Source organism: Danaus plexippus, chromosome 14 (genome assembly GCF_018135715.1).
Source record: "Danaus plexippus chromosome 14, MEX_DaPlex, whole genome shotgun sequence".
NCBI lineage: Eukaryota > Metazoa > Arthropoda > Insecta > Lepidoptera > Nymphalidae > Danaus > Danaus plexippus.
In genome coordinates this window covers 2,467,829-2,495,716 of record NC_083546.1, presented here as the reverse complement: position 1 = coordinate 2,495,716, position 27,888 = coordinate 2,467,829, and the positions used below count along the sequence as shown (strand labels likewise).

General features: G+C 33.0%; 1 protein-coding gene across 1 annotated transcript in view; it reads left to right on the top strand.

The window, feature by feature from the left end:
• Nucleotides 1-27,888, top strand: part of LOC116769810 (lysine-specific demethylase 3A) — a 99,182-nt gene that overhangs the window by 30,416 nt on the left and 40,878 nt on the right. The window contains 4 exon segments of the mRNA XM_032660999.2: nucleotides 702-923; nucleotides 2,788-2,872; nucleotides 3,559-3,626; nucleotides 14,581-14,692. Coding sequence (XP_032516890.2) covers nucleotides 702-923; nucleotides 2,788-2,872; nucleotides 3,559-3,626; nucleotides 14,581-14,692 — 487 coding nt within the window.

Below are 27,888 nucleotides of genomic sequence, written 5' to 3'. Positions count from 1 at the left end.
ATGTTTAAGTTTAATCCTCTTAACGCAAATCTGTTTCCCGTCCGGCCACAACGAATAAACATACATAGTTATATCAAGGGAGACGAGTTCAATGCACCGGATGCCTGCCAACGCACACAGGTGTCGGCCTGCTGTAACATTGACATAAATACATAGCCGGCTATTATAATACGTATTAGTTAGAGTTTTTTTGTTTCTATTTTATACATATTAATATTAATTATTATTATGTATCTTGCACTCGTGCTTATAATTAATTATACTTACCATAGTATCGTAACGTGTTCGTTTACCGAGATATAATTAAAACAAAGAAGGTGCAAGATAATGTGGGTTATAATGTCTACAAGTCGCTCGAGGTTATATTCGACATAACTAACAATACAGCGAAGTAATTGAACTGTTTATGGCCACTGCATTCTTGTACAAAGGAATTACGTTACATGTGCGAACTGCGAGGAGCGATAAATCTGAGCGTACATTTATCATAATGGTAATGTTCTGCGCATTCGAGATGAATCTGTTGTTGTAATAATCCTATATTATATAAATATATCAACTCTTTCATACTATTTGAGATAGTCCTATTTGATGCTATATTTTTTTTATTTTAGATGAATTTGTAAAATTCATTATTGATTTAATCGTTTCTATTTTTAATGAGAGACTAAAAATTGTTTTTTTCTTAATATTTCTTGAAGGAATGGGACGCCGTCCTCGCTGGTTCTGAAAGTGGAGTTGATTCAAGTACACTGTCATCGTTGGCATCAGAGGCAGCTGAGTGGAGAACCGTACAAGATGGTCAGAGAATACTCACTACCACTCCATCTGTATTGGGAGGCTGTAGGGCACAAGTGTACAGAGTCGCCGGCGCCACTCAGTGGTATACAGCTGTCATTGTCGGCGTCAATGAGCACACTGGTGTAAGTACAGCTTTATATTGCATTTGAATAACATTCCCAATAAATTTTCATTATAAATTATCTCGTAATTAAGGAAGACCTCTCGTTATTACTAGCAGAGGCACATTACTTGACTGGTTGTAACTGTAAAGGCATTCTACAACATAATACCGAAGCGGGAAGTTCTGAGGGGAACCTGTTTGGTTTATCGAACGCTCTGGCATCCAGTAACGATGCTAGATTTATAAGGGCACGTTTTACCACCTTTATATGCCATAAGAAAGTTGTTAACAACGACTGCCCGCGAACGGACAAGAATCCCGCTTTCCACTTGACTGTATTTTTTTTATTAATACCCGATGTCGCCTTAATGGAACGTTTTATGAAATACATATATTTGTAATTGTAACCGGTTCTTTGAGTGTACACAGCTTATTTCTCGTCTTGTTTAAAGCTAACACGACGCTATTTTAAACGATTACGCAAAAAAATGTTTATTAACATTTATATTTTTGTTTTAAACATCATTGGAATATTTATTAAATGTCTTAAACATTAAAGCTTAAGAGAACCCAACAGAAATATATTCATAACGAAATTATGAATCTCTGACAGGCAATCTACAGATTCATTAATTTGGAAATTCCTAACTGTGTATTAATGAAAAACACGTTTCTCTCAACAACGTTAACTCCCCGTGACCTCCGACCTCTCCCCCTCCCCCTCCCCCTGCCTCCCGAGTTCGCAAAACAAACTTTGTTGTCCCACGATATTGAAACACTTTATTGTTTTTCTTTCATCAGCTCCCTTGTGATCTTCGTCTCAAGTTTTTTTTTGTATTATAACTGTTAACAAATAAAGAGACAACAAAGATTACATCATCGCGTTTCATTTTCATAGCAACATTTGTTATTTTTCTTGGAATCCTCAATGTCATATTATATCGAAAGCTAATATGTATCATCTTTATTATTTTGATATATTAAATTTGAATCTTCTCTCGCTGGCAATTTATGATTATAATGTTATTACTTGCGAGCGAACTATTTTAAACTGTCAGAATGGCTAAGTACTCAAAATCCCGAAGTCTGGTATGTAATTACAGTTAAAAAGTTTAGACGTTAAACAAATTTATACTGTGAATTAGCGAGTGGGGAAGTTTGTTCGCGGGCCGTCAAAGTTCCCTGTTACCTCCACCACCCCCCACACGTTCAACTAACTTTCTTAAACTTCTCTTTGTATCCAACATGGCTCTGTTAAACTTTGTCTTCCTGTAGACATATTTACGTTCAATCGTCTACACTCATAACATTATTGTTTGATCGCCAAAACTTGTTATACAGTTTTAACCACGTACTACGTTCTCGATTTGATTGACATACGACCGTTTAATGGAGTTTGTTTATATATCTATGTAACACTAAACGTGGAAATGCAATTACGACCCGTGACTTAGCAGTTATCTACTTAACGTTAACACATGTATATAAATGTTTATAAAAACTGAAAGTTTTGATTTTAATTCGTTCTATTTGAAACATAATAACGCTGCCTTGAAAGTTATTTATTATGCGATGTAACTAAACTCTGCATCGATCATAGATTGCTTCGGATTTGTCTGTAATGGAGTTTTAGTCTGTGCGATAACATAAAACAGAGGCTGTTCTATATTTGTTCTGGTGCGGACCGGGCGTGAGAAAGTTTTAATAGGAATTTCGTTATTGTTTACATGTTTACAAAACACCTGCCAGCGTCGGTTTAATTATATAGCAATTGCTTTCATTTGTAGTGGTCGTTGATAAAACGTTGTTTGTGTATCTGTTGCTGCCTTACTACTTTCGATTTTTGTGTCTGTTGTTATTGATGTGTTGCAAATTGTTGACAGGAATTGACTGTAACCGACGACACGGTCCTTGAGGAACACAGCGAGGATCCCTCGTTGGTACAGATGAGGTTATTGGGAGATGGAGGTACGAAAGAAACGTAATTGTTATACAATATATCTTTTTTATCTTCATACATCAAGTAAAAAAAAAATATTTTCTTTTAAAATAAATATTTGTTTAAAAAAAAACATATTTTGTAATGTAATAATTGACCTTGTACCGTACAGTATCTAACAACGACATGAACATGTCAAATTTTGCTTTCCAAAGTGACACAGTGGCCTTTATATGATACCGTGGACATCTCATCGTATGAGTCGTGTCCGTGTCATTAGTATGTAATTGGATGCACGAAGCCCCACGCCCTAACGCACTTTGCGACGCAGACAAATCCTTTGTTATATAACATTATTATTAACTCCCATTCTTTTAACTTTACCGTTCTATTAAATTCAATTATATCATGTGACACTTGTATGTATAGCTTATCGAATGTCGAGTACGCAAACGTAAACGTAAACGTAAATACGCTCGCAATACATTCTAGATGTTTGTCAAAACCTTTATAAATAATAACCAATAAATATTTATTACCTGTGAATTATTTTTATTCTGTTATTAAACATTTAAAAGACCTTGAAATAATTTTATTGACCCTGATATCAAAATATTTGAATATATTTGACTCACTGACAATATTAACGCTGAAGGTTGATTTGTGTTGATAGAACAATACGTACGTACATACTCATGTAATGTTTTGATTGTAGTTATTGAGTCCATCATGAGAGGCGAGGTGGTCGGCGTGATGCCTAGAAGATCTCGTTCTAACTTACAAGTGAGTATTTCTAATAACATTAAGTTATTTATAAGTAATAACCTCTGATTTGTCTTCTATGTAAATTTTCATAGCTTCTTCGTGATATTTTCCTTAACAATATCAATGTTCATTTTATTTTAAACAGCATTTGTCTGTACATCGCTTACGATCCGGTTCAGTACAGACTTTAAAAAGTAAACAGCCTTGGTAGTATTTGGAACGTATAACTAAATAATTTAACCCGCCTCTATTTTATTTATATCTCGAATTGTTTTTTTTTTCCATCACGAATAAGTAATTTCTTTGTATTCGACACGGGAAGTTGATTTCAATAAGTTAATGTTGTATGGAACTAATTAAGCCTCAAGAAACAGCGCGGAATGATTTACGAGCGTCTTGTTCTCTGTCTATTTTGATTTTACTCGTTGTTTAGCGGCGCCCTGTGAGCTGTGACGCATTTGCCAATTTTAAAGTGAACACCGTCTTGCTTTAAGCTAAATATGGAGTAAATGACTAATAGCAGACTATTCAGCTTGGACCCTTATAAATGAACCAATCTTAAACGTTATAATAAAATATATGTTTTTTGTGTCTTATTATTATTCACGTTTTATTATAATTATTTTTGTATTTTATCAAAAATTAGATTAAACTAACCTAATTGAACGGTTCGATTAACAGTCGCATGTGTAATTCCAAAGCGATTGAGTTTCTGCGCCAGTGAACTCATTTGAATATTGTACTAGAACAGTGAAAACTAACTTTTGCTCCACATTGTTCTAAACTAATGTTGAGACTGTTTGAGTCGGACGCAAGCGGAATACTACGACGAATACTTGGCTTCTAAACTTCTCTGGAAATCTAATTTGGATCGTGGAGAGTGCGAGTACTACATAATTAATTAACTGCCAGTATTAGCTCATAAACATGTCTAGGCTCGCTATTTTTGAATGAAGCGATCTCTGCGGTATGTTTTGTTAGTTCAGCGATGTTTGTATGAGTCACACAAATCGCATAATTAAATCGTTTTGCACTTTTTTGTTATCACAAACGTCTTGCATGTATAATGACGGATGTTTCACAAAAAAAGCCGATATTCAGTTGAAAGAATGCTTTAAATGATATAAAGTTAATGTTGATTATTTTTAGTTTTATAAGATAGTCTTAAAAGAGTTCCTCAAATGTTAAGAACGTTATAAAAGATTTCGAACATTCTCTAAAATCAAATATAGAGATCATAAAATCGGAGCAGACACTTCCTCGCTTTCTAATAAAAACAGTTTTATTAAAATTTGCATCGACATTTAAATTCTAAAGCGAATTTCAAGTATTAAATTAAAATGGAGACAAAGAAGTGACGGTTACCAGGCAGCGGACTGTAACAGCTGTAGGGTAACATGCTACATACTAAGACCTGATCGTAAATTACCCCGGTTATATACAAGCCAATATGGACTTTATGACAATGTAATAATCAACAAAATAGCTGTTACATCCTTACGTAACATTTGTGCCTTAACTCCAGTCTCGAGGGTGGAAAGTTATTGAATCGACCTTCACCGGCTCCATGACACCCACATACATTCTCATTCCATTGTAAAACACGAATCCATTGTTAACATTATATATATATATTTTTTATATTTATTTGCAATATTGTGTATTCAAATTAGTTTTAGATGAAATGCGAACAAAGGTGAATATAACAAATGGGATAACCTACATACGTCACGTTGAATGATAACCACGTACACTATTGTTCTTCGTGGGTGATAAAAATATTTATACACATTACATGTACTTGAAAACTTTTACCGCGCAATGACTTCATTCATTGTAACTGATAATATAATCAATGTAATGATATCTAAGACTTTCGCGACTATTCATTGATATAAAACTAATATTTTCGGATTTAGTACGCGTTTTAATTATTTTAATCACATACTCCCGACGTTTCGGTTACTTTGCAGCAACCGTGATCACGGACAGGCGAGATGTGGTAATGTTGCTACGTATAACTATTTTAATTTTATATTCGAACATATGTGATTTACGTTCTGAATAAAGCTAAATAGAAAATAAAAATGAAATGACGGACGAAAATATTCATACAGCATCTTTGAAATAATGATATATTAAGATAAAGAGATCTTACACTTTGGCGAGTATTCATTTGAAATTTATCTTAAGATATTTAATTTATTTGCATGTTTGACCCTATCCAAATCTCCCACATTAATGCGTTTAAGCCAAACATTGTGCTCGTTTGACAAGAGGGGAAGCGTCGTTAGCAATTTGTCTGGTTCAGCGACCCTTTTTGTACTAAAGAATCCCCAACAGTGACTGCATAAACCATTCATCTTACGTAATCCACGCAACGGAGATATTACAAGTTATGTGTTCGATAAATCAATTAATAAAAATCAAGAAATATGAGTCAAAACTCAAAATGATACTCATTCCTTGACAGACCTTTCAGTGGCTTGATAGAAAAAGTCGAATTCTAAATTTAAATTTCAAAAACAATCTTCTTCTGTCAAACGTAATAGTAAATGTTACTTTGTTAATTGCAGTTTTAAATGTTTTTTTAGATTGCATAACCGATATCTCAGAAGCAGGTGTTGCATTCATTGAAACTGCTAAGTTATGCATAAAACCCGAGAGGAAAATCACGTTCCTTTTGATATTTCAGACGTTATAAAGATCGATTCCATCAACACTTGGCGCTTTTCACATTTTAACTGCCGATGTTGCAGTTTCCAAACGGATGACGTTGGAATATATAAGAACTCCTCGACAAAACTGTTGATTTATTTCAATTTATGTATAACGTTTTTATTAATGTACAATTTCTCATTCAAATAGATGAATATTTTAGTTATATTACGTTCAGATACTTAACATTGTAATGAAGTGTTAAATCTGAATCAATGTACGTAACATTATGTAGATTATATACCTACCTACATGAAGTCACATCTCCGCTTGCATTTGCATTGCTTTCAAAGAAACTGTTATTGGAGCTCTGCCAAAGTACATATCACGTGTGATACCGGCTTATAATATTATTAAAGTCTTATTCGGCACATTCGTAAATTGACCGATTTAGTATGGCACTATAGCTATTTCTGCAGAGCCTTTTACAGTCAAAAGTAGGTATGTTTATATCATAATTCCGTTAAAAAACTTTCCGACAATTTGATCGATATGTAACTTAATAACAAAAACCAGTTTATTCAATGTCGCCTAAATGGTTAAGTGTTTAAATTGCGCAACGATATCTCTATACATTAGAATGCAGCGAGTTTCTCACAGCGGGTCTCGAAGCGTGAGAGTCGCAGTCGTTGGAATCGATTCAAACTTTTCCTATTACTGCGGAATTGGCTTCGCTGGTACTTGTTTGCTCTGATGCATTGTGTATACTTTTGATTGTGTCTTCGCGCTATTAGCTTTTGTTACTATTCATGCTATTGTTCTTAAACTCTTTAAGTATCAATAAGTTTTATTTTATTTAAAACTCCGCTTTAATTTTGTCCGTTTACTTGATAACAGGATCTTTTGTCGTCTATGAATTATTCATGTCTTATAATTGGTTGAGAATATAATGAAATAAAAGACTTTCGCGAGTATTATTTTAAATTAAACTAATATATTTCGTATTTTATTATTTTAAAAACTACATAATCCCGACGTTTCCGTTACTTTGCGGCAACCGCGATCACGGGGAGACGAGATATATGATTTAGGATATACATACTTGAATATTCCAAATTCGTGAGCATCAATAAACGCCCACACTACAATCTATATAAATACTATGTTCATACATATTTTTGCATAATACTATACCACATCCGTATTAATAAGAGAATATATTAAAACCAGAGACATTTAATTAATTAAGATCTCCATTTACCTGTGGTTTTTAACACAGATTAAAACGATTCCGTATATGTTTTATATAAAATTTATTTTAATTTTATCGTATTTTGTTCCTCGTATTGCATATTAAAAGTCTGATTACGGATACTTCATTTTAAATTTAATTGTTTAAATATCATTACACAAATTCATATAGCATATTTAATAAGAAAGAAAAAACATCATTATATTCTATGTAAAATAACAATGTCTTAGATTTGATTAATTAGCAATAAATAGGACAGAGCCGTTAGGGTAATAGGTAAAGTTTGTAACAACATCGGCCGACTTTCCGCCTTTATCGGAGTTAGTTAATGCGAGTTCCCGTGCAGCGGACACAGATATCGATCGCGACGACGGGTTGGGATGGGATGGGATAGCACGGGATGGGATGGGTTGCCGGGATTCGTCTGGCTAGCAATCCCCCGACCCATCCCACCGAACGTCAAGTGTATGCCTCAACGTGCCACTCACTACTTTGTTCTTGTTATGTTTGAAGGTTAATATTAGTTTTGACCTGTCTGACAGTTTGTATTATGTTTTTGACAAGCACGTATCGCTGTGGGTTACTCTGACTGTTCAACGTTTCGGTAATATTACTATGAATTTAAACGTTTCGTCTGCGGTAGCGTTATTCAAAGGAATCACATTATTAACATACATATTATCTCGAACTCATAAGAGATGAATCATTTTGCTCATAATTTATTATCATATCATTATAATATTTTGACTATTAATAATAATGAAATCTCTTATATAACGTGAGGATTATCTCCCTTGACATATCAATGAAATACGTCTAATTTCTATAAAATCTGTGTCATTATAGTTTATTATCGATTTCTATCAGTAGTGTGTTAGTGGCAGAAAGTTTGACCTTGCATGTAAGGTGCAAATATACGACTGGGAACTGGGAAGTGTGAAGTTTAATTAATTATGCAAGTCTGTGTCTGACCGGGCCCGAGCTCGTCCTCCCCTCCCTCTCGTCTCCTCTCTCTCCCTCCCTCCCCTGTCTCCTCTCTTCTCTCCCCCGTCTCCTCTCTTTCCTCCCTGCCTCCCCCGCTCCCAGTTTGCGCCATTCTACCGCGCCGTCACCACTACGCTCGGTTACTCGTTACTAGTAACGTTTTACGGAACGCACCTTACCTTTCACCGCACTAGCGTCACATGTTACAAATAACGTATGTTACAAATGACGTTGTGAAGTGTAATTTTGGTGTTTTGTGACGATTGTGAACCGAAGATCTGACGGGCTGCTCTCGCATGAATAACTCTTGAACACCGGTTAGCATTGATCACTGACGATTATAATCTTTATATTATGTCCTCGTTATATTAGAGCATATTTATATTCATATTTGTATTTGCATCTAATGCACTTTTAATATTCGAACTTCCTAGTACAATCTTCTTTGTATATTCGTATTCTGTTGTCAGTATCAAAATCTTGCATATTACTCTTTAACGATGCTGTTAACTCTATCTCTTTGCATACGTATCGGAAAACTAATTAACATATAATAGCAGGAGCACTACCGCTTAATAAGCGTACATACATAAACATATTCACATATACATAACATTATGCGCTCGCGTGTTTCTATGTAAGTGCTTGCAACGAATACAAAGTAGCTACTGGTAGCCACACCCCGATAACAGCACTATCTCTCTCACACTCGTGTCCAAAATCTTTTACTATCTCTTTCCGTATTCAGATCACCGAACCGTTAATTCGGTGATGTTTTAATTCAAGAAGCCATTTAAAGTTATTAAGATCAACTAAGGTTATATTAATAGACGCACGCACAGGTCATATTGTTATTGTTATTACGACGCCTTGGAAGGAAACAGATTGTTTGAGTAGGTTCGATGTTTGCTTTGTTCTTTTCTAACTTCTTTGTTAGTAGTTATTGTTCCTTTGTTCGTGATATAAAGCGACCGCGGTCTGGGAGACGCTATTTATAAACATTAACCCGTTGATTGGAATCCTTTGTATGTTTATTTGACATGAAGAAATTAAACCGAATTACCTAGAAATATAAAACGAAATGAACTCGGAATTTTATTGTCCTATAAATATAATTCAAAGAATCGTACTTAAATATCCATATACGGGGTTAAATACTCTAGACAGATGCAGAGGCGGTCATCGTGTCGTCTGCCTCCCACATCCGCCCACCCTTAGATGCGGATGCGAGAATAAATATCATCTTACAATACGATACTAGTACCAAAAAAAAATTTGAAGAGAACAATAAGTCATTGATAGAGAATAAGTTCATTTCTCGCGACTTTTTTGAAGCGTATTTATATCGAAATGAAAATCTTCACGTACATGGCTCGCAAACTTCGCATACAATAGATCAATTTCGCTGTTATTGAGTCGACCTACTTTTAGATCAATGTTCACGAAGATTAATTACCCGTTTCCTCTTATAATCGTCTCGATAAAACGTTATTAAAGTCTTGCGTTCCATATAATGTTATATCGGTACAGATTAATTGCGCAAATATATAATCAATGGAAAGTATTTATGATTTTGTACGATATTTCGCAGTTGCGATTGGATGAAATGTCAATATTGTAATGTTTTGGACCGGTTGTGGAGATCGGCAGTCAATAGCCATAGTCTCTGTTATCCATTTAGAAGGGGCACGTTTAGTATGGAGCTAGGTAAAGCGGTTATAAAACGCGAGGCTCGGGAGGGGAGGTAGCTGTCGAACGAGTCGTGATGCACTCTTGCCCTCCAGCGCTCTTCCGAGATTCAGTTTACAGGGACTATAAACGTAAGAACTTAGTATGTTACAATCCGAGACGCGGTGGTATTTACTTTTTACACGCTGAGAAAGTTTTTTGTGATATTGTGCTAACGATCGAGTTGGAAATGTACGGGATCATTTCTTTGAATACCGTGCCGTGTTCCGTAAGTAGACTTGGGTCATTGAATTACGACTTTTATAACTTGAACCATTAATCTTATTAAAAATAAAGATTAGAGACAGAATGTTGTACCATCGCTTCTTATAATTCGACATCTAGAAATGATAATTATGTATAATTAAGTTATTATGTATAATTATGTTAATATTATGTATAATTAAGTTAAAATCAATACTTGTGAAAACTTGATAAAGGATTATGGTAAAAGTGTCGTGTGTTTGTCTAAGTACTGTTATTTGCGGGGTCAAGCTGTGCGCGTGTATCGTAACATAATGCCTCTACTTGTAACATAATGACTGTCTTATTGCGTAATATTTACAGACCTGCTTCGCTGGTCACTAATGTGAACTATTATAACTATCATCATTATATATTTATAAAGAGCTGTATTCAACGTACGCATCAATCAACGTCATTATATAGATATCTGCTCACCGTCATTCACTTTATTAGTTTTTGTCTGATTATAACCATATTCATGTTTAAATTTTCCTAACATTTTTTAATGATCAATGCTTTTTAATAGATCAAACAAACTTTCTATTTATTTTCGATTAATCATCTCGATTATCAATTTGTTGTATCGTTTGAAACATTTTATTGATACAATTAACAATATAACTCGTATAAGGGTGGCGGGTTTATTTCGTATAACTAAAACAAATCCCCTCAAGAAATTCCAAGAGTCGTTCACCCTTACAGACATCCTGTTAATATTACATTTATGATAAAATACTTTCAAAAGATGACGTCATCTGAATTATTCGTCCAACTTGTAACATAACGAGGTTGGCTTTCATCAAAATTTTTGTTTTCGTATCTCGTTTTCTATTTTATGTAAACGTATTTTATGTCTTTATTTTTATTAAGAAAGTTTTACTCTATTCATAAATATAGTTTTATTATACATTATAATAGATATAAGAATAGCTCTTATAGATATTTCATGCATCATTATCATCATCATCATCAGCCTATCGGAGCCCACTGCTGAGCAAAGACCTCTTCTCGCATGGAGAAGGTTTGAGCATTAATCACCACGTTTGCTCAAGACGGGTTGGCGATTTCAAACTTATAATTTGAAATTATAAGTCCAGGTTTCCTCACGATGTTTTCCTTCACCGTTTGTCAGTGGTGTCTAAATACTGTTAGAAAGTTCATATGACTATGAAAAATGATATTACAGTCATCGAATATTTATAACACAATTAAATAGGTTTTAAATTCATTCATAAGCTTCCCATACCAGTTCCTAAAGGGTTATATTAAATATTCATTAGATATAGCATGTATTCACAACAGCTAAAAGTATTATATTCATCATAAATAAAGGGCACACAAAACTAAATGCAACATGTATGAAGCACAATCCGGGTACAGTCTAAGCATCGTTAGCGCTTAATGAAAGTACCTGTTCTATATATTATGTATGTATTTGTATCCACAGCTACACTCCTCTCTCCTACAATGCCTGCCTTGTTCATTGTGCATTACACAGACCTTCCCGAGCCTCTACAGTCTATAGTTTTGTGTGTAGATTTTATTGTCTGCTTCAATTAGTTTTGATAGGCGAGCAAATCAATAACGACCCATTGTTGACGATAATGATTGTATGTAGAGATTATAGTTTGAAATATAATAAGTGTAAAACTAATAAAAAATATATTAAGTTATTAAATCAATTATATTACCGGTGTAAAAGTAACTTCATGTATAGACAGGGTTTTTTAATCTACTGCCGTATTGACATTAAGATCCTTGCTTTATTGGGGTTCGACAAAATAATCCTCTAAAGAGATTACAACCTACACGATATACGGATATGTAACAAAGTATTTAATATTATTTGGGTTACCTGTATTTTTATAAGTGACATTTAATCTCGTCGATAGTCCGTGTTTCGAGCTCTGCTATAATGGAGAATAATTAAGAGATGTTAATTTTCACTGAATGAGAATTATTGCACGGAAAACGTTGAATTTGTGTCAATGCTGGTCCCTCTCGAATTCAAATTAGTAACGGGCCGCAGAACTCTAATTGCTTCCTCGCTTGGACCGCATTTTATGTTACACTGTTTATAATGGCTACCACATTTTGTTTAAAATTTCCACTATATATATAAAAAGTTATGTTATTTTTTCATTCAATTTTATTCTTCCTTTGTGACTAAAGATCCAAGCGGTTTCCTTATAAAGCTGGTTGACGTGGAAGGGTTATAGAAGGGCGGCATGAAATGGATCCCTCGCTGATATTTTACCTTACAATTTCCTTTGTGTAGGCATAAAAACTTTACATGTGTTGGTACAAGTTCATTAAAATCAATATCAATAATACTTTGAATAAATGATCATACAATATTTTTACTATTAAAATAACTAAGAATAAAAATATATTATATGATTTTGTATGTTTACATTTTCAATTTGATTTATAATTTTACCCAAGTTAAGTCAAATTACAAAATATAATGGGTCCGTACTCTTTCATAGAAAAAAAAGTTCCAGCGAGTATTGAGGAAGGGAAAAGCTACATTATTATTTCATGCGAGGGGATCCCTTGTGAGAGGAAAAAGGTTGTTAGTATGGAGTATTTAGTTTGCCGTCTGCGCTCCGTTCGTCGACCCCGACAGCCTTGTGTACCCTTTTATTGGTTACGTGGAAACTAAGGTTTAATATTTTCGTTTTATTGAATTTTATCAAAAATATACAACTCTTTGTTTGGATTTCTTGTTTATGAAAATGTTGTTTTATCTGTACGAGGTCGACCTTATTTCTATTTTGTTACATGTTTAGAATGTACAATTGTTTTGTGTTCAGTTTTGGCCTTATAATATATTAGCTCAATGAAGATTAATGTATGGTAAACTTATAATACGGATGAAGGTATACGAGTACTACGTATATATTTTTTAAATGATGGTTCAATTAAATACCAATAGCTGTGAATTGTCAAAGAATTTCCCACTAAAGCAGGTAATTCTGACCTACTTGGTAACATTGCGTAGGTCAGTCATACCACGTGCACTTTCTCCGCACTTACTTTCACTTTGCTATCTCATATTATTATTTTATGTCACACTTATAAATCATACCAAGTTCCATTACTTTTCTTAAAAGAATTGATTGATGTATATACTTTATTTATACGAATTTATTATACATTTCTAAAAAGCAAATCTTACTAACATAATATAAATTGATCGATTTTTAAGTTCTTTAATTAGGAATACGGCAATAAACGTGTACAAAATTCGCAATTGAAATTTCCATAGAGAATTATTAAAAGTATCAATTTCAATTAATGTTCAGTTTCTCTTATTACAAATGAACGGTGTATTACGAACGGTTATTATACATATTTATTAATTAAACGATACTATACCTACTTTTTTGTTATAGAACTTCCATCGGATATATTTTTAATAAACGAACGAATCTTTCGGAACGATATTAAACCGAGGGCCCCAATCAATTACGAGGGCTTATCGAGTATCAATCAGTATTAGTGCAGTACAGTGAAATACAATTCCGCTGAGTCAGAGTAATAAGCGAGGTGTGTCCCGGCCAGGAGACTTCGGAGTCATTATTCAGCAAAAACGAGAATGACTCGTCTGTATTCGGCCGCAGGATTTGTCTGTCAAACGCTATAACTAAATTACGCCTTCACGCATTTCACGGCTCAGTGGATTTCATTATCAAATGCATTTTCTTTTGTTATTTCTAATGCATGCGATCGATCTCACGAAACTGTTTTTACGCCGAGCTGATTAGACGCTGGCCTAAATTACTTTTTAACGAGACCACAAAACGCTTCGGTCATCACCTGCACGTTAATAATTTGCAGTTGTACCAACATAATCTACCTCCCGCTGCATTCATTACACACCAGTAATTTCGGGAAACCAAACAACATGCAAAATGTTATAACAATACGTGTAATTTCTGAACCATTTATATAAGTCTGAACTTAACACATACTCTCTCTTACATCGTTAATAAAAGTAAACAAGTTGGACTGATAGTAATTTTCACTATACCTATTAACATTTATGGAGATATTAAAATGGATATGTAATAAATTAATTATGTTTCTTATATGTTACAGAGAGTGGATCGTGAAGCAACTAAAAGTCCGGCGACCACAGGCGGAAGAAAGAAGACAAGTGTTAGAAGCAACGGCCAGCTCACATCCGTTGAACCCACACCACAACCCACAGGTATGTATGAACAATTAAAATGACGGGATAGTAAACACTATCCACCGTATATATAACAGAACCAATATACACATATCTATAGAACATTTTATTTCATGCTATACTTGTTAAAGTGTAGAATTCTTAATTTAATATCACTACAAATGACTGTTTAATTTACTTTAATACGATCACCTTCCCTGTGAACTATGTTCTTGAATATGAATAAATGTATACATTCATTATTCGAAAAAATAGTCTCCAACTAACGATAAATCCTGATGAAAACATTTAATTTGTATAAATGGATCGACTCAAATAAAATCACTTAACAGTTTTATACAAAATTGTAAGGATTCGAGTGTAGGTAGTTCCAAAGACGGTGTATTGGCTTGGGGCGTGTTACGACGGTAAAAGGACTCTCTGGGGATAAGTGGCAAGGATTTAAGGCAAGCTTCCAGAGCCGTCTCAAATACTAGATTAGACATGTGCTTCATTTAGACGCGACTACAAATTATTGTTGAATTTACTGTGAACATAAAACTATTTATGTTTCTTAATATATAAGTAGTTGATTTGGTAATATCATTGTGACAATAAATTTTACTTTCCTATAATATTACATTGTAATGTTAATAAATTTTCTACAAGGACAATGATCGCTGGGTCTCGGCTCTCACATAAATCTGATCCCTTTTATGTTTCGGCTCCGATCAATGATGCTGCAATGATAAATATCTTCGCAATTCACACACGATAATCTATACTGCTGAAGGAAAACGTAGAGATTTAACAGTCATTTACGTAATGTATATGGCTTTTAGACATAGCTTTTAATCATTTTTTCTTTTATATTGAATAATATTTATAGCCATAAAAAACTTTAAGTATAAAAACGTATTTTAAAGTATCGTAAAAGTATACGTACAACGAATTCTATTACAATGCATTCAGCGACAGCAAACTTGCTAAACTAAACTCGAAAGTTACAAGGAGTAAGTTTAGTATTAATATTGCTCGGATCGCCCCAACTTTTGAACTGTTCGTCTAAGTTAAGTCACTTTCGTTGGAAACCGACCAACCAGCCTCTTCAGAAACAAGTTTGAATGAGAATCGACTAAAGCTTAGAAATGTTTTGATAAACAAATTGTTTTCAATATAACTTTGTATTTGTCAATGAGCATATGTTTAAAAAAAATAAAAAATATATATAATTTCATTTATTCCAATAAATTTAAATCCGGTTTTTGTTCCATTCGAAATTTAATAGTTCTCGTAATTTCGTCGGCATAAAAAATTACAAATCTTTTTTTACACGCTAACCATTTTCTGTTATCTGAATATGTATTTTCTAAGCCGCATAGTAATAGATCCATTTCACAGCCTCTGTAGTCTTCATTAATCTGTGCCTGTGCTTTCGATGGTCCGTCACAGCTTAATATATAACAATGAACAGAATTTCTTTGTGATCGCACAATATGCAGGAACAGTGTAGCAGTCGAAATTTTCACGTGTACAATGCGACGTGCAAGCGACAGGCCTTTGTGCCAGATAAGCGGAATTCGGATATTGGATCTGCTTCCGCGGCTGAACTTGTTTACCGAACAATTTGATTTTAATTGCTTTCCCTGTAGCGTTCTGTTATAGCCACGTCAATTCATTGACTTTAATTGAAACTTCATTCGTATATGTTGCGACGTCAATTAATATTCATTTAATTATATGTTTAATAAAAACAAGTAACTTACTGCGAACTGTCCAAAGAAATATATTATATTGGTCGTGTTTTCTCATTGTCGATTGTCCCAAATATTTGTTTCAAGGCCAAATCCATAATTAAATTTGTCGATGAATGTCTATATTTTAAATAGATAATACTATTATTTATCGTATAACGTTTAACAAATTATATCAAAAACATGATTATTTAGGGAAAATGTTATTTTTACAAAAACTAAATGACGATTCGTATAATAATTTGTTAGGTAGTATAAAAACTAAATGTTTACAATGCAGCACACATTAAACGATTGTGTATATAGAGATATGATTGTGTAATACCCTAACGAAGCAATCTGCATTCTGGTCGCAGTACAAATTTTGCGTGCAAGCCTGCTTCTGAACGGTTTGCATAACTTTGCATATTTACCGTTAAATGCGCTCACCGCTCCAACAACTTTACCTACTTTAATATATGTAGATATCCCACTCTGTTACGTAACTTTATACCTTTTGATAGTTATTAAATGCTAATAAATTTTGTTTTGTTCGATTAATATGAATATTATGTTTTTCTATTAATTAATTATGTGAAATCGTGATGATTGAGCTCTTTCAACACTATAAACAATTACGTAGGCATCTTAAAATATGTCTAAATATTTTAATTACGTGTACAATTTTATATAATAATACCTACTATTTATATGAAAATAAAAACTAATGAGAGTCTGTTATTTTTATTTTTTTAATATATTAAAAACATGAATCACCGAATTCACGACAAGCCCCACTGCCCTTGTAGTCTGAATAAGGGTAACAAATATTAAATTTTCATTCCGGCGCCGGGGGGTGTGTCAGTCCCGAGGGTGGAAGGGGGAAGCGGTGATCCCTCACGATACAGGAATGCGCTCACCCCTTTCAAATCCACCTGTAGTTCAATAAGGTGAAAAGAATTTTAAAACGCTTAAAGTCAACAAAATTTATCGTCGTGTTAAATGAATCGTGTCTTGACTGACTAGGTATCAGAAATTAATCCGGTTCGTGTTTCATCAAGGTCCTTGACACCTGTGATTCACTTTTAATAACAACATTATTATAACAGACCTCACATAATCTGTTATAAATATATTATTCGAGAACATTTTTTATATACATATGTTATAAATTTTAAAATACATTTTCTTTAATCACTTCATAGTTTTGTTGCTAAGTTTAAGTTCGTATCTTGAAAAGACGATAGAAAAAAACTTTCAAAGTAGCGTTTATTATTTTTCTTTGCCATAATAACAATTGTCTGTTATGATAAATAGATCATTATGAATGATTTATAAGCGCAATTTCAAACTTCTTTGTCCAACTAAAGTTTATTATTTAAGGTTACGAATGATGACTAATACGAGATCTCCAAGTGTAACTGTAACATTTTAACGGTTTTCTTGGTAATGTTAATAATATACTATCATAAAAATAAAATTAATTAATTTAAAACAATTTACGATGTAGGATATGATTTTTGTGTTTCGTTTTTATGGATATGTAATCGTGGGTGAAATAGTGATAACAAATTTCATTTCATTGGTTATAAAAGTGAGCCGGTAAGTTTTATAGGAAATTGTGACATCAATTCATTACAAAAAATAAAAACATATAGAATTTCAACGATCAGCACATAACAGATGTTTACATTTAAACAATAATGTAAAAAGCAAAAAACACATAACGTTCGCATAATTTGAACTCTGAATTCTAATTATAATGGGAAAAAAATATGCATAGATTGGCTCTTAGATTACAAAAACAATAGTCAGGGAAATCGACACCGTGAAATGTGGAGGAGGCGGTCGTAAGCATAATAATAATAAATATGTAGAGTCGTTCACGTCACGTCTACGTTACGTAAAGAACAATGGCCGGCTGGGAACACGGCCGTGAACGCGTCGCGAATCTATACACTCACTGTATTATTTATATTTTTAAACAATCGTTGAATAACAATCGCTTGATAGTACCGTTTCCGCTCTTACAGGCCTTCTTATAAAGAAAACGAATTAAACCTCCTTATACGATGCTCATAGTTTTATATGTTATCAGTCTATAGTATCAACTAATTATATTTTACCGTACTCAACGTGTACTTGCTACATAACTAATGATTATTCACAAACGTTTATGTACTGTTCTCTAATTTAACGTACAAATTACTTCGATAAGCTAATTGATAGCCATGCATAGCCTTGAAACTAGTTATTTCCGTTGATATGTTCAGCTTTACAAAGTTTAAATCAATAATGTTGAAAATAATATACAATAATTGTAATGACAATGCTTGAAGTCGAAATATCTATGCTTATTTATGCTCTCTCTAGCATTAAAGTCCTCTCCGAGCTGTCTAAGTGTACTTTCACCCCGTTTTACCGTTACTTGAGAGGCTAGATATGTTCCGTCTCATTCACGCAACGCTAACTCGATCTCTATTACCTCAGCCTCCGGTGACTCTTATCTCGAAATCTTTTGAATTTATTGAACGGCCACTGACAGTCTGATTTATATGTCGATTCTGTTAAGGATATTTTTATCTGAATAACTCAAAACAATACCTCAACTATCATAAGATCAAGTTACCTTGTTGTGATTTACTACGTATTATTCATAATGATTATACTACGATTCGACGCTTTGATCTTCTCAAATAAAACGTAATATTTTACATAAACAAGACAGCCGCTAATGAAAAATCATAAGACTACAGCTGGCATACGAAATCAAATCAAGGAATTGTTTTGGCTGAATTTGTGATTTAAGATCATTATATTCGTTAAACGGCCGCTGGTTTATTCAAATCACGAATAACGAATGTAAAGAATTTTCGCGGAGAGACGCTAATGAATTATTCACACAATTATGGCTTTGGTTACTCTCGCTTCGTTATGACATTTATTTGTCCTCTGCGGCACATGGCCCGTGCTGGTTCCGAACACTCCAAACTAAGGGCGATGTATGAAAAGCTATTCAAATAATCTCACGTACACATCTCATTCATTTTATTATCAAACTCAACGTTTCCAAAAATAATTTATCAGAACTTGTTTTTTTTTTATGCCGTTCTAATGTTATTCATTACGAAATAGTCGATCAAGTCACTTAGAAGGTTAAACGAAGACAGCCGCTTAAATAGGCTGTAAATATGTTTGTTTTACATATAAATTACAATAAATCTTATAGATTGTATAAATGATGTAAGTAAAGGTCATTTAGTGTCGGTCAAGTGAGTTTGTAAGATAATAGCAGCGAGATGACGGCTCTTACGTAAGAGATCCGCTCTCAGTGATCGCTCCATTGAATTGATTGTGGCGTTGATTGACATTTATGACTATTGTGCACCAGCTAACGAAACGATCCCGACGTATTATTTATTAATGGTCTTTAATTTATTTGGTTTTATTTATATATATATTAATATCCGATACTCTCCACACGAATATTGAAATCACAATAGAACCTCTTTATGTTTATCTTAACTATTAAAGTATTATTGCTGTACGGATTTTCATGAAATGTATAGAAGAACGATATTTATTTCGGGGGCAATATCCGATAGTCATGCGTTCGCAGCCGCGAGCTAAAACTTCAAACTAGCTATATGTAGGTTGACTTGATTAACCTCTACATTAGACGTATTTCTGTAGACTGCAGTGCATAATCAAAAACTAATCAACTACGTATAGTGCATTATGTATTTATTGCTAAGTCACGTTTGAAAACACGTACAAATGTTAGTCAAACATTATATAAACATGTGTTCATATAAATATTGTATTTGTTTATATTTAATTCTGTATCGAATACTATATAATTGTGATTTTTTTATAAATAACTCACTATGAAAGATAACGCTTATCTTTATAAGTATAAAATAATTGGTTGTCGTCAACAGGGCGGTAGTCGGTAACCTCGTAAAGTAGGCTTCAAGTTATAATTTTCAAGCGCGCCGCACAATAAAGGAGTTTCTTGAACACGCAAGATTTTCATCAGAGCGCTCGCTAACGCATCTTCACAGATAAAACAGATTAATATCACACGAAGTGAATGGAACAAGTTTTCAGTTGAATTAAAAATTTAATTATTGAAATGTCGCAATTAAATTTTATAAAGCACCCATTGGATTTATAAAAAAGCTATGAAGTAATTAAAAGTTGAATGTTTTCGTTTAACGAACGGCTGTCCTTTTAAAACATTGCCTAAAAATATATTAACTTCGAGTCCGACCTCGGCTTCGTATTACTTGATAGAGCGTTATAAAAACAATATTTATTTTTAAATTACTTTGCTTATATATTATACTTTATAGATGTTTTCGTTTGATTGAAAAAACAGGGTACGATCACTGAATACATTTACGCACATTAATCAGTGGGGTGACCACCTGCTATGGGTTTATGTATTCCGTCTCCTTCCTTCCATTCATCAGATGATTCATGGCATAGGGCCCGACCCTGGCTAAAGAAAGCAAATATTCGCAGGATATCGTTGCCAGCTATGCAGACCGACTTTTTGCATTGGCCCTTTTATAATACGGATTCTTTCGATATTTTGCTGTTGATTTTTTTCTTCCCATGAGATTATAAACATTCCTATAAATAAAAAGAATATATTTTATTTTAGCCATATCATGTTTAAGTTTTCCTTAACTGGTTATTGGAACAAAAAATACGCTTCAGAGAATGTCAATAAAAACATCTTGTTTGATGTTTATTGTAATAGCGTCCACAATGACATCCTATAATAAACCTAGTTGTTTGTAATGATTTCAAGTGAAGCTGTCATTAAGACAGAAACATTTCAGTTGCTTTTAAATTCACATGTCGTAATTAATTTTCATATTTCCATTATGATACGATGAATAAGATATCGTTGCTTTAATATTGGTAAAGTCTATGGATGTTTAAAAAAAATCTGTCCACAAATTCAATACACAGTAATTAAATACAACGTCGTAATTTGTTACATTACCGTACCCGGATTTTATATGTCGCAATTGAATTCGGTCGTTCTAAAACAATTAAAATTGTACCTTAAAAAATGTTAACACAAAAGTTGCATACCGTTTACACTATTAAATTAATACATATGTGTAAATCGGTTAACTTAAAATTATTAATCAACGTAATATGAAGCCGTTCTTCATATTACGTTGATTAATGATTTTAATTCGACTATTTAGATGTGACTACGGATAACAGTAATTAATTTATTAATCAGATTATTATAAACTTAATAGCAACAATGTCTTGTCTATAAAAAAAATATAACCACATTAATAAACATCAGAACATCCGCTCGAACTTAAGTAACTTAGTTCAACATATCTCCTCGGCCTCGAATATTGTAATGAACATGCAAATTTCTAGACAAACTAGAAATGTTGTAAATTTTAACTATATAACACGTTAACGGCATGTTTGTAATGATTTTAATTTTAATTATAAACAGGTATTAATGTTATGCATATTATAATTGTTCTTCTCCGAAAGCACCTACATTGTTTTACCAGCTATTTCATTTATGACATTATTGTGTAGTCTGCTATTGTTTTTTTTTCGAAACATTAGTATAATTTATAATTCTTTGTTTGAGACGATTACGCATGATATATTATCACATATGTATATATATTAGGAACATCTAAAAACGATTTGCAAGCCAAATGTAGCACTAAATGTTATTGTGAGAATAGTGAGTGCACGCTTTGCAAAATGGCCGTTGCGAGCTCAGTAATGGCTGCCGGCCTTGGGTCGTGTTCGCAATCAACTTATTATTCAATCTTATATCGTGAATTAGTACGAGGTCCGTCGGTCAACGAACCGATAGACTATTCCATACGTTTACGTTCCTTCAATAAACTAATAGCTCGTTAATTACTGTTTATTGTGACTTATTGTAATTATTCATTGCATCGTGCGATCGACAAACCGCTGTGAAGCGCTTATGGATCGTAATACAAAAGCGTCAGTGATTTATCTGTGATCATAAAGGATTTGTATTGCAACTAGCAGAATTAATGATATCAAACAAGAAGGTCGCATTGTTTGAAGCGGATATGTAAGGCTGTACCCAACATTCCAAAAGGTCGTCGGACGAGAAGCGTTGACGTAAATCCGACACGGTCCGTTATGTCCTCTTGGAGAACAATGCTTGGTTCATGGTACTCGGTACTCGTCTAATGAGAATTGTTTGTTTTTCAGCTTTACACAATAGCAGCTTTCATTATTGCCTCCTGTAATGTCAAACTTAAGAAGTGTATATAACTTTCTTTGTCTTTTTTGACAGCATGGATTATCTTGACAAGTAACCACATTGTTTTAAATTCTATTCAAGGCCAGACGGAAAGTCTGCTGATTTTATGATTTGAATCATTTCTTGTTAGCACGATAAGACATTGTAAATGCAAAATTGTGTCAAACATTACTTAACTAATGCATTGGCAAAACTACAAGTAAACAATTTTAAGAAATAGACGTTTGTTTAGTCTAGCTTAATTTGACTTTTTGTTTGGAAAGAAGAAGGAAAACAGGCGAGGTTAAAAAACAATTTAAATTGCAAATAACAGATGTGTAAGAAATATTTATGCTGATGGTGTAGGGACGTGTGATTCGACCTTGATTGAAGTGTCATTAGCAGTGCGTACCCGAGACCACTATGAACCGGTTCCAGTCTCGAGTCCGCATGATTTATGTCTCTGGCTTCACAGAGAGTGTTTTTTTATCAGACCGGTTTCCCGCTCAGTGGTTTTGTTGCGCTACCTGGATGTGGGCAAAAAAGTGTCAGTTTTTTTTAGTCGCAGTAATAATACTGAACATTCCTTTTGTGGCACATGCGGACGTGGCTCACGTCTAGAAACGTGACGTGCTGGCCGTGTAGCTTCATTATATTAATGGACTCGACCGGATGAATACAAAGATGGGGCCTTTAAACTTTATTGCTAGTAGAATACGTGTTCCCCACAGCCGCTGCGTGAAATTAGATTTATGAATATGATAGCGTAGCGCAGACTCATACACAGACCTAGATCACTCTAAAATATCTCACTTATAAGGCTTACTTCCGAAATATCAAATGACAAACAAATAAACACTAATTATTTAAATATTTTCTTAATAAATACCGAGAGAGGGCGACTTCCTTAATATCATAAAAGATAATTGGAATATTATGCATATATTTAAATCGAACTATTCCGTGTTTAAAATATACATAAACTATTTCGATTGCTTTGAATTATTTGTGTCAAGTTGACCTTTCATTGACATTGATTGGCCCAGCCTCGTCTAAACCAGTTTTTGTTGTATTTTTTGTTGGAATTTATTTATCAGCAACTTATGTACCACCTGCCGCGGTCGTTACCCGCTCTGAAAAACTCCCCTTCAACAAAAGACATCCCCTAAGTTATTCTTGCTTATAATTACGGCTCACAAAGCTCTTTCAACATAATGCTTATTTTTTCCGTGTTAAGTTGTAAAAAACTGCCCCTACTTTAGAAAAGGGCATTCTTCTGATCCGTATGTCTAGGTATCCGCTTTTTGTTACACCAAAAAAATGTAAACAATTCGTTCTACCGAGAATAAATATTCAGATTCGTCTCGAGATTGCTGTTAAATCTGTTATCCTGTTATTTGCTTTGTGAAACATTGTGGCTGTTATAAAAGTTTTGCTTTATTTATAGCAAACGTAATATTATAATATACAGCTGAACGTTGCGAGAGATCGTGGGATAGATTTTCTAGTAGTGCATATAGTGTACTAACTATAATGGCGAACGATCGTGACTTGTATAACTGGATTTAAGATTGCTTATGAATTCCTACTCAAATATAACGTTCCATAATCCATTATTAGTATAATAGTGTTCGTGCATTTTAACACTAATCGTATTCGCTCCTTGGCCTTTAATAATATAATGGACTTAAATTAAACATGCAAAATAAAAATATAACTTTTTATGATGCTTATATTTTTTTTGTGAATGGAAAAAAGGTATTTTTATCTATGTTGCTAATGTCATTTGAATATTTTATTAATGAACGTATTAATAAGTTCTTAGTTATAAATTCGTATATATTTTGGATCAAAAAATTATCATTTAACTTGATTCTGTCTCCAAAACTTTATAATACAAAAATATTTTCAAGTGCAGTTAGATAAAACAAAACACGTTTTGGCAAGTCCCATAATTGGATTCATGCCAGGTTTCTATTTTAATTTGTTGGTCAAATTTATTATTTATTAATTGAGTGGAGAGATCTTTCTCATTATAAAATTAATTTATAATAAACATAATGATGTCATCGTTGTATTTTTACATATACTCTGAAAATGTTATTCGATAACATTGTACATATAAATTATCCGACGGATAAAATTCAAAGGTATCAAGACAATGCCTTAAATGGCATGACATGACGCCCCCATAAGTATTGTGTGAACGCTTGTTTTCGTATGCCGGTGTCCAATGACCGACTTTTACTCGAGACTTGTTGAAAGATAAGACATGTTTTGATCCGCCACACGGCCTTTATGATTTAGTTGTAATATCCGTTTATTAACGCTCCCAATTAAGCGAGCAGGTTATGTAAATTTGATACGTCCTTACGTTTTCTTTAAACGTATGTTATTACTGACTCTATATGGACGGGAACCGGTTTCTATGCTGTTCATATGTTTTTGAAAGATCAATTTAATTATGTGCCCTAATTTATTGAATATATTAAACGTAATTCATAAAAATGGTTATGCAATATATATTTGTATGCATATTAATAATCACGGTACATTTGATGGTAACTTTCTATAATTTACATATTCGATAGCGTATCTGAGTGACGACGATTAATGAGACCGTTCGCTCCCGTACATTTCCTCCTCGGTCACTATTATTTAGTCTAAGTTAATTATAATTTCTTTATTTTCCATAATTATCATAATAATGTTCAAGTCATATTAAATAAATAAACGATAATAATAATATATCCTAATCAAATTTTCGAACGCATTAAAAATATAAATTGTTGCATTCATGTTTCCGAACCGATTACTTTAAATGTTATATCGAAATGATATTTGCTCAAGTTTTTATACTGTAATGGTTTTTTTATCGTCTGAATATATTATATTAAACGTATTATTAATTTCTTTACTGGCAAGGTAGCAATGAACTGAACGCTCGTCAGATCAAATTGCAGGGGAACGATAATACCATGTGATATAATAAGGATGAATGTATTTATTGCTTTGGCCTCGTTACTCAATATAGGATGGATCGTTGATAATGCAATGTTTGTTTTAGATTCAGATTTTGTTTACGATAATTTTGTTAAGAATAATACAGAATGACGTAATACCATCTAAATATTACACAAAAGAATTATATTACACTACTAGTATATTTATTGCGTTATTAGTTGTATTTAATTGCTTTGTTATTTAGAAAACTTCACCTTAATAAAGCTACTACGACAAATAAAATGTCTGATTATTCCCCTAGTCATGGTGTTCGCCGAATAGATTAGAAATAAAGTAATTTTATTTATTAACTTTATTTCATAACAAATAATAACTATTGACCTACGTACTTTACACATAATGCCAGCTGCGATAACTTCGTAACCTTTACTTATAACCTGAGCGATAAACTCTAGTTCCTATGTGTTTATTGATTAAATTCAAGCTATTTATTTAATAAAATTATGCGTAAATTTTATTTACATTATTCATATATATTGGTCTCTTTGTATGAGAGCTGTGACATTATTTGACTTTGAGTATGATGATAAAAAAATAATTAAGATATTCAGAGCCAGGTTATTCGATATATAGAGTTTGTATGAAAAGATTTTAAGTATGGTTACTACATTTTGTTTAAAATTATCACGAAACACACCTTGACTTTATAAAGATAACTTACTTAGACAAAAATTTTATAGAATTTAAGTCAAATACAACATAACAGCATATTGATAGTGATAGTTTCATTATTTTTACATGTATATCGCAAATCTTGATGTGTCACAATCAGAATCACGTGAGACTGGAAAATGTAAACAACCTGTTAACGACGCGATAAAGAGTGGTTCAAATTCTTAATCTTTAATAAAACACTTTATCACGACGATAAGGAGTTAAGTTTCTTATTATAATCTTTTTGTTTCTGATAGCAAACATATATTTGGAATTTCTATTTCATTTAATTTAATATACTTGAAAGAAAAATTTAAGGTTATGTGTAGTGTTATAAGGGGTATTCAGTTTAAAGTTTATATAGTATAAGCAATGTGTAAACTCGCTTTATTTAAAACGATAAGCATTACCGCATTGCAGTTGTGCAAATATACGTTTTGAAACTTAAGTGCCTCTTTCCAATTCACGGCTATCCCTTTTTCGATGCAACATTTTTCAAAGATTATATGAGTAAATATAATAAAAGCCTTTATACATAGGTTCGACAAGAATTTACATTATTTATTTTCAACTGCAACAATGTTGTACAAACAAACACGTTACAATCGTTTGATTCATTTGATATCTTTCCATTAATATTTTGCCAGCTGTGATTCTTTATACATACACTTACAACTATAATAAATCAACATCATTGATTCCGAGTAATTCTGTTCCATCATAATAACGGACGCTCGCTCGATCGCTATGATTTATATCAACACCCAGTAATAAGTATATCCAGTACCGACGAAAATTAATTTCCCATGCGGCTCATTTCATACAAGTCGCTGACCTCAATTCCGTTTGCTCTATTATCTGAGCCAACTTTACGTGACATAATCCGGTGGTTTATGATAGCACAATAGCTTAAAAGGTTTTTAACTTATGTGCGTCCTTTTGAATTTTGTATGGTTATAATTGTTTATATAACGAACGTAAATCTCCCGTGTCGTGTTTAATGAGAGTCATGTTCGTGTTTTAATAGGAAAATAAATAACAGACGCACAATATTTGTACTGCTTTGACGTTCGTATGTGGTATAAGTTATAAGGTAAATAAAGGTTTTAAATACGTATCCGTTGTGAATATATTTTGCTACATATTATTGAACAATTTATTCGTAAATGTTTAGTTTGTTTCTTTCTCCACAATATTTAAAATGTTTCCAAAGTACGTTATCTTTGGCCGGGTTTCGAAAATCTGTAACTATATAATTACTTTGCTCTGAATGTTCAAGGAATAATAAAAGACCTCTGCATATTTTTTTACAATTAAGTTATCTCCATGCGTGCTCGTAAATACATAATTTGATTTCCTACGTATCACAGCTGAAATATAGAAGTTATAATAAAGACGGAACTATTTTTACAAACGCTTCTTTGTCTAAATGCATTTACTGTATGTAAGTAGAATATAACATTTACAGAAATTGTTGGGATGAATGCCAAGACGAGCTTGCCAAAGACGACCTCACACAGTTTTTCTTTTTTCTTACGTAAATC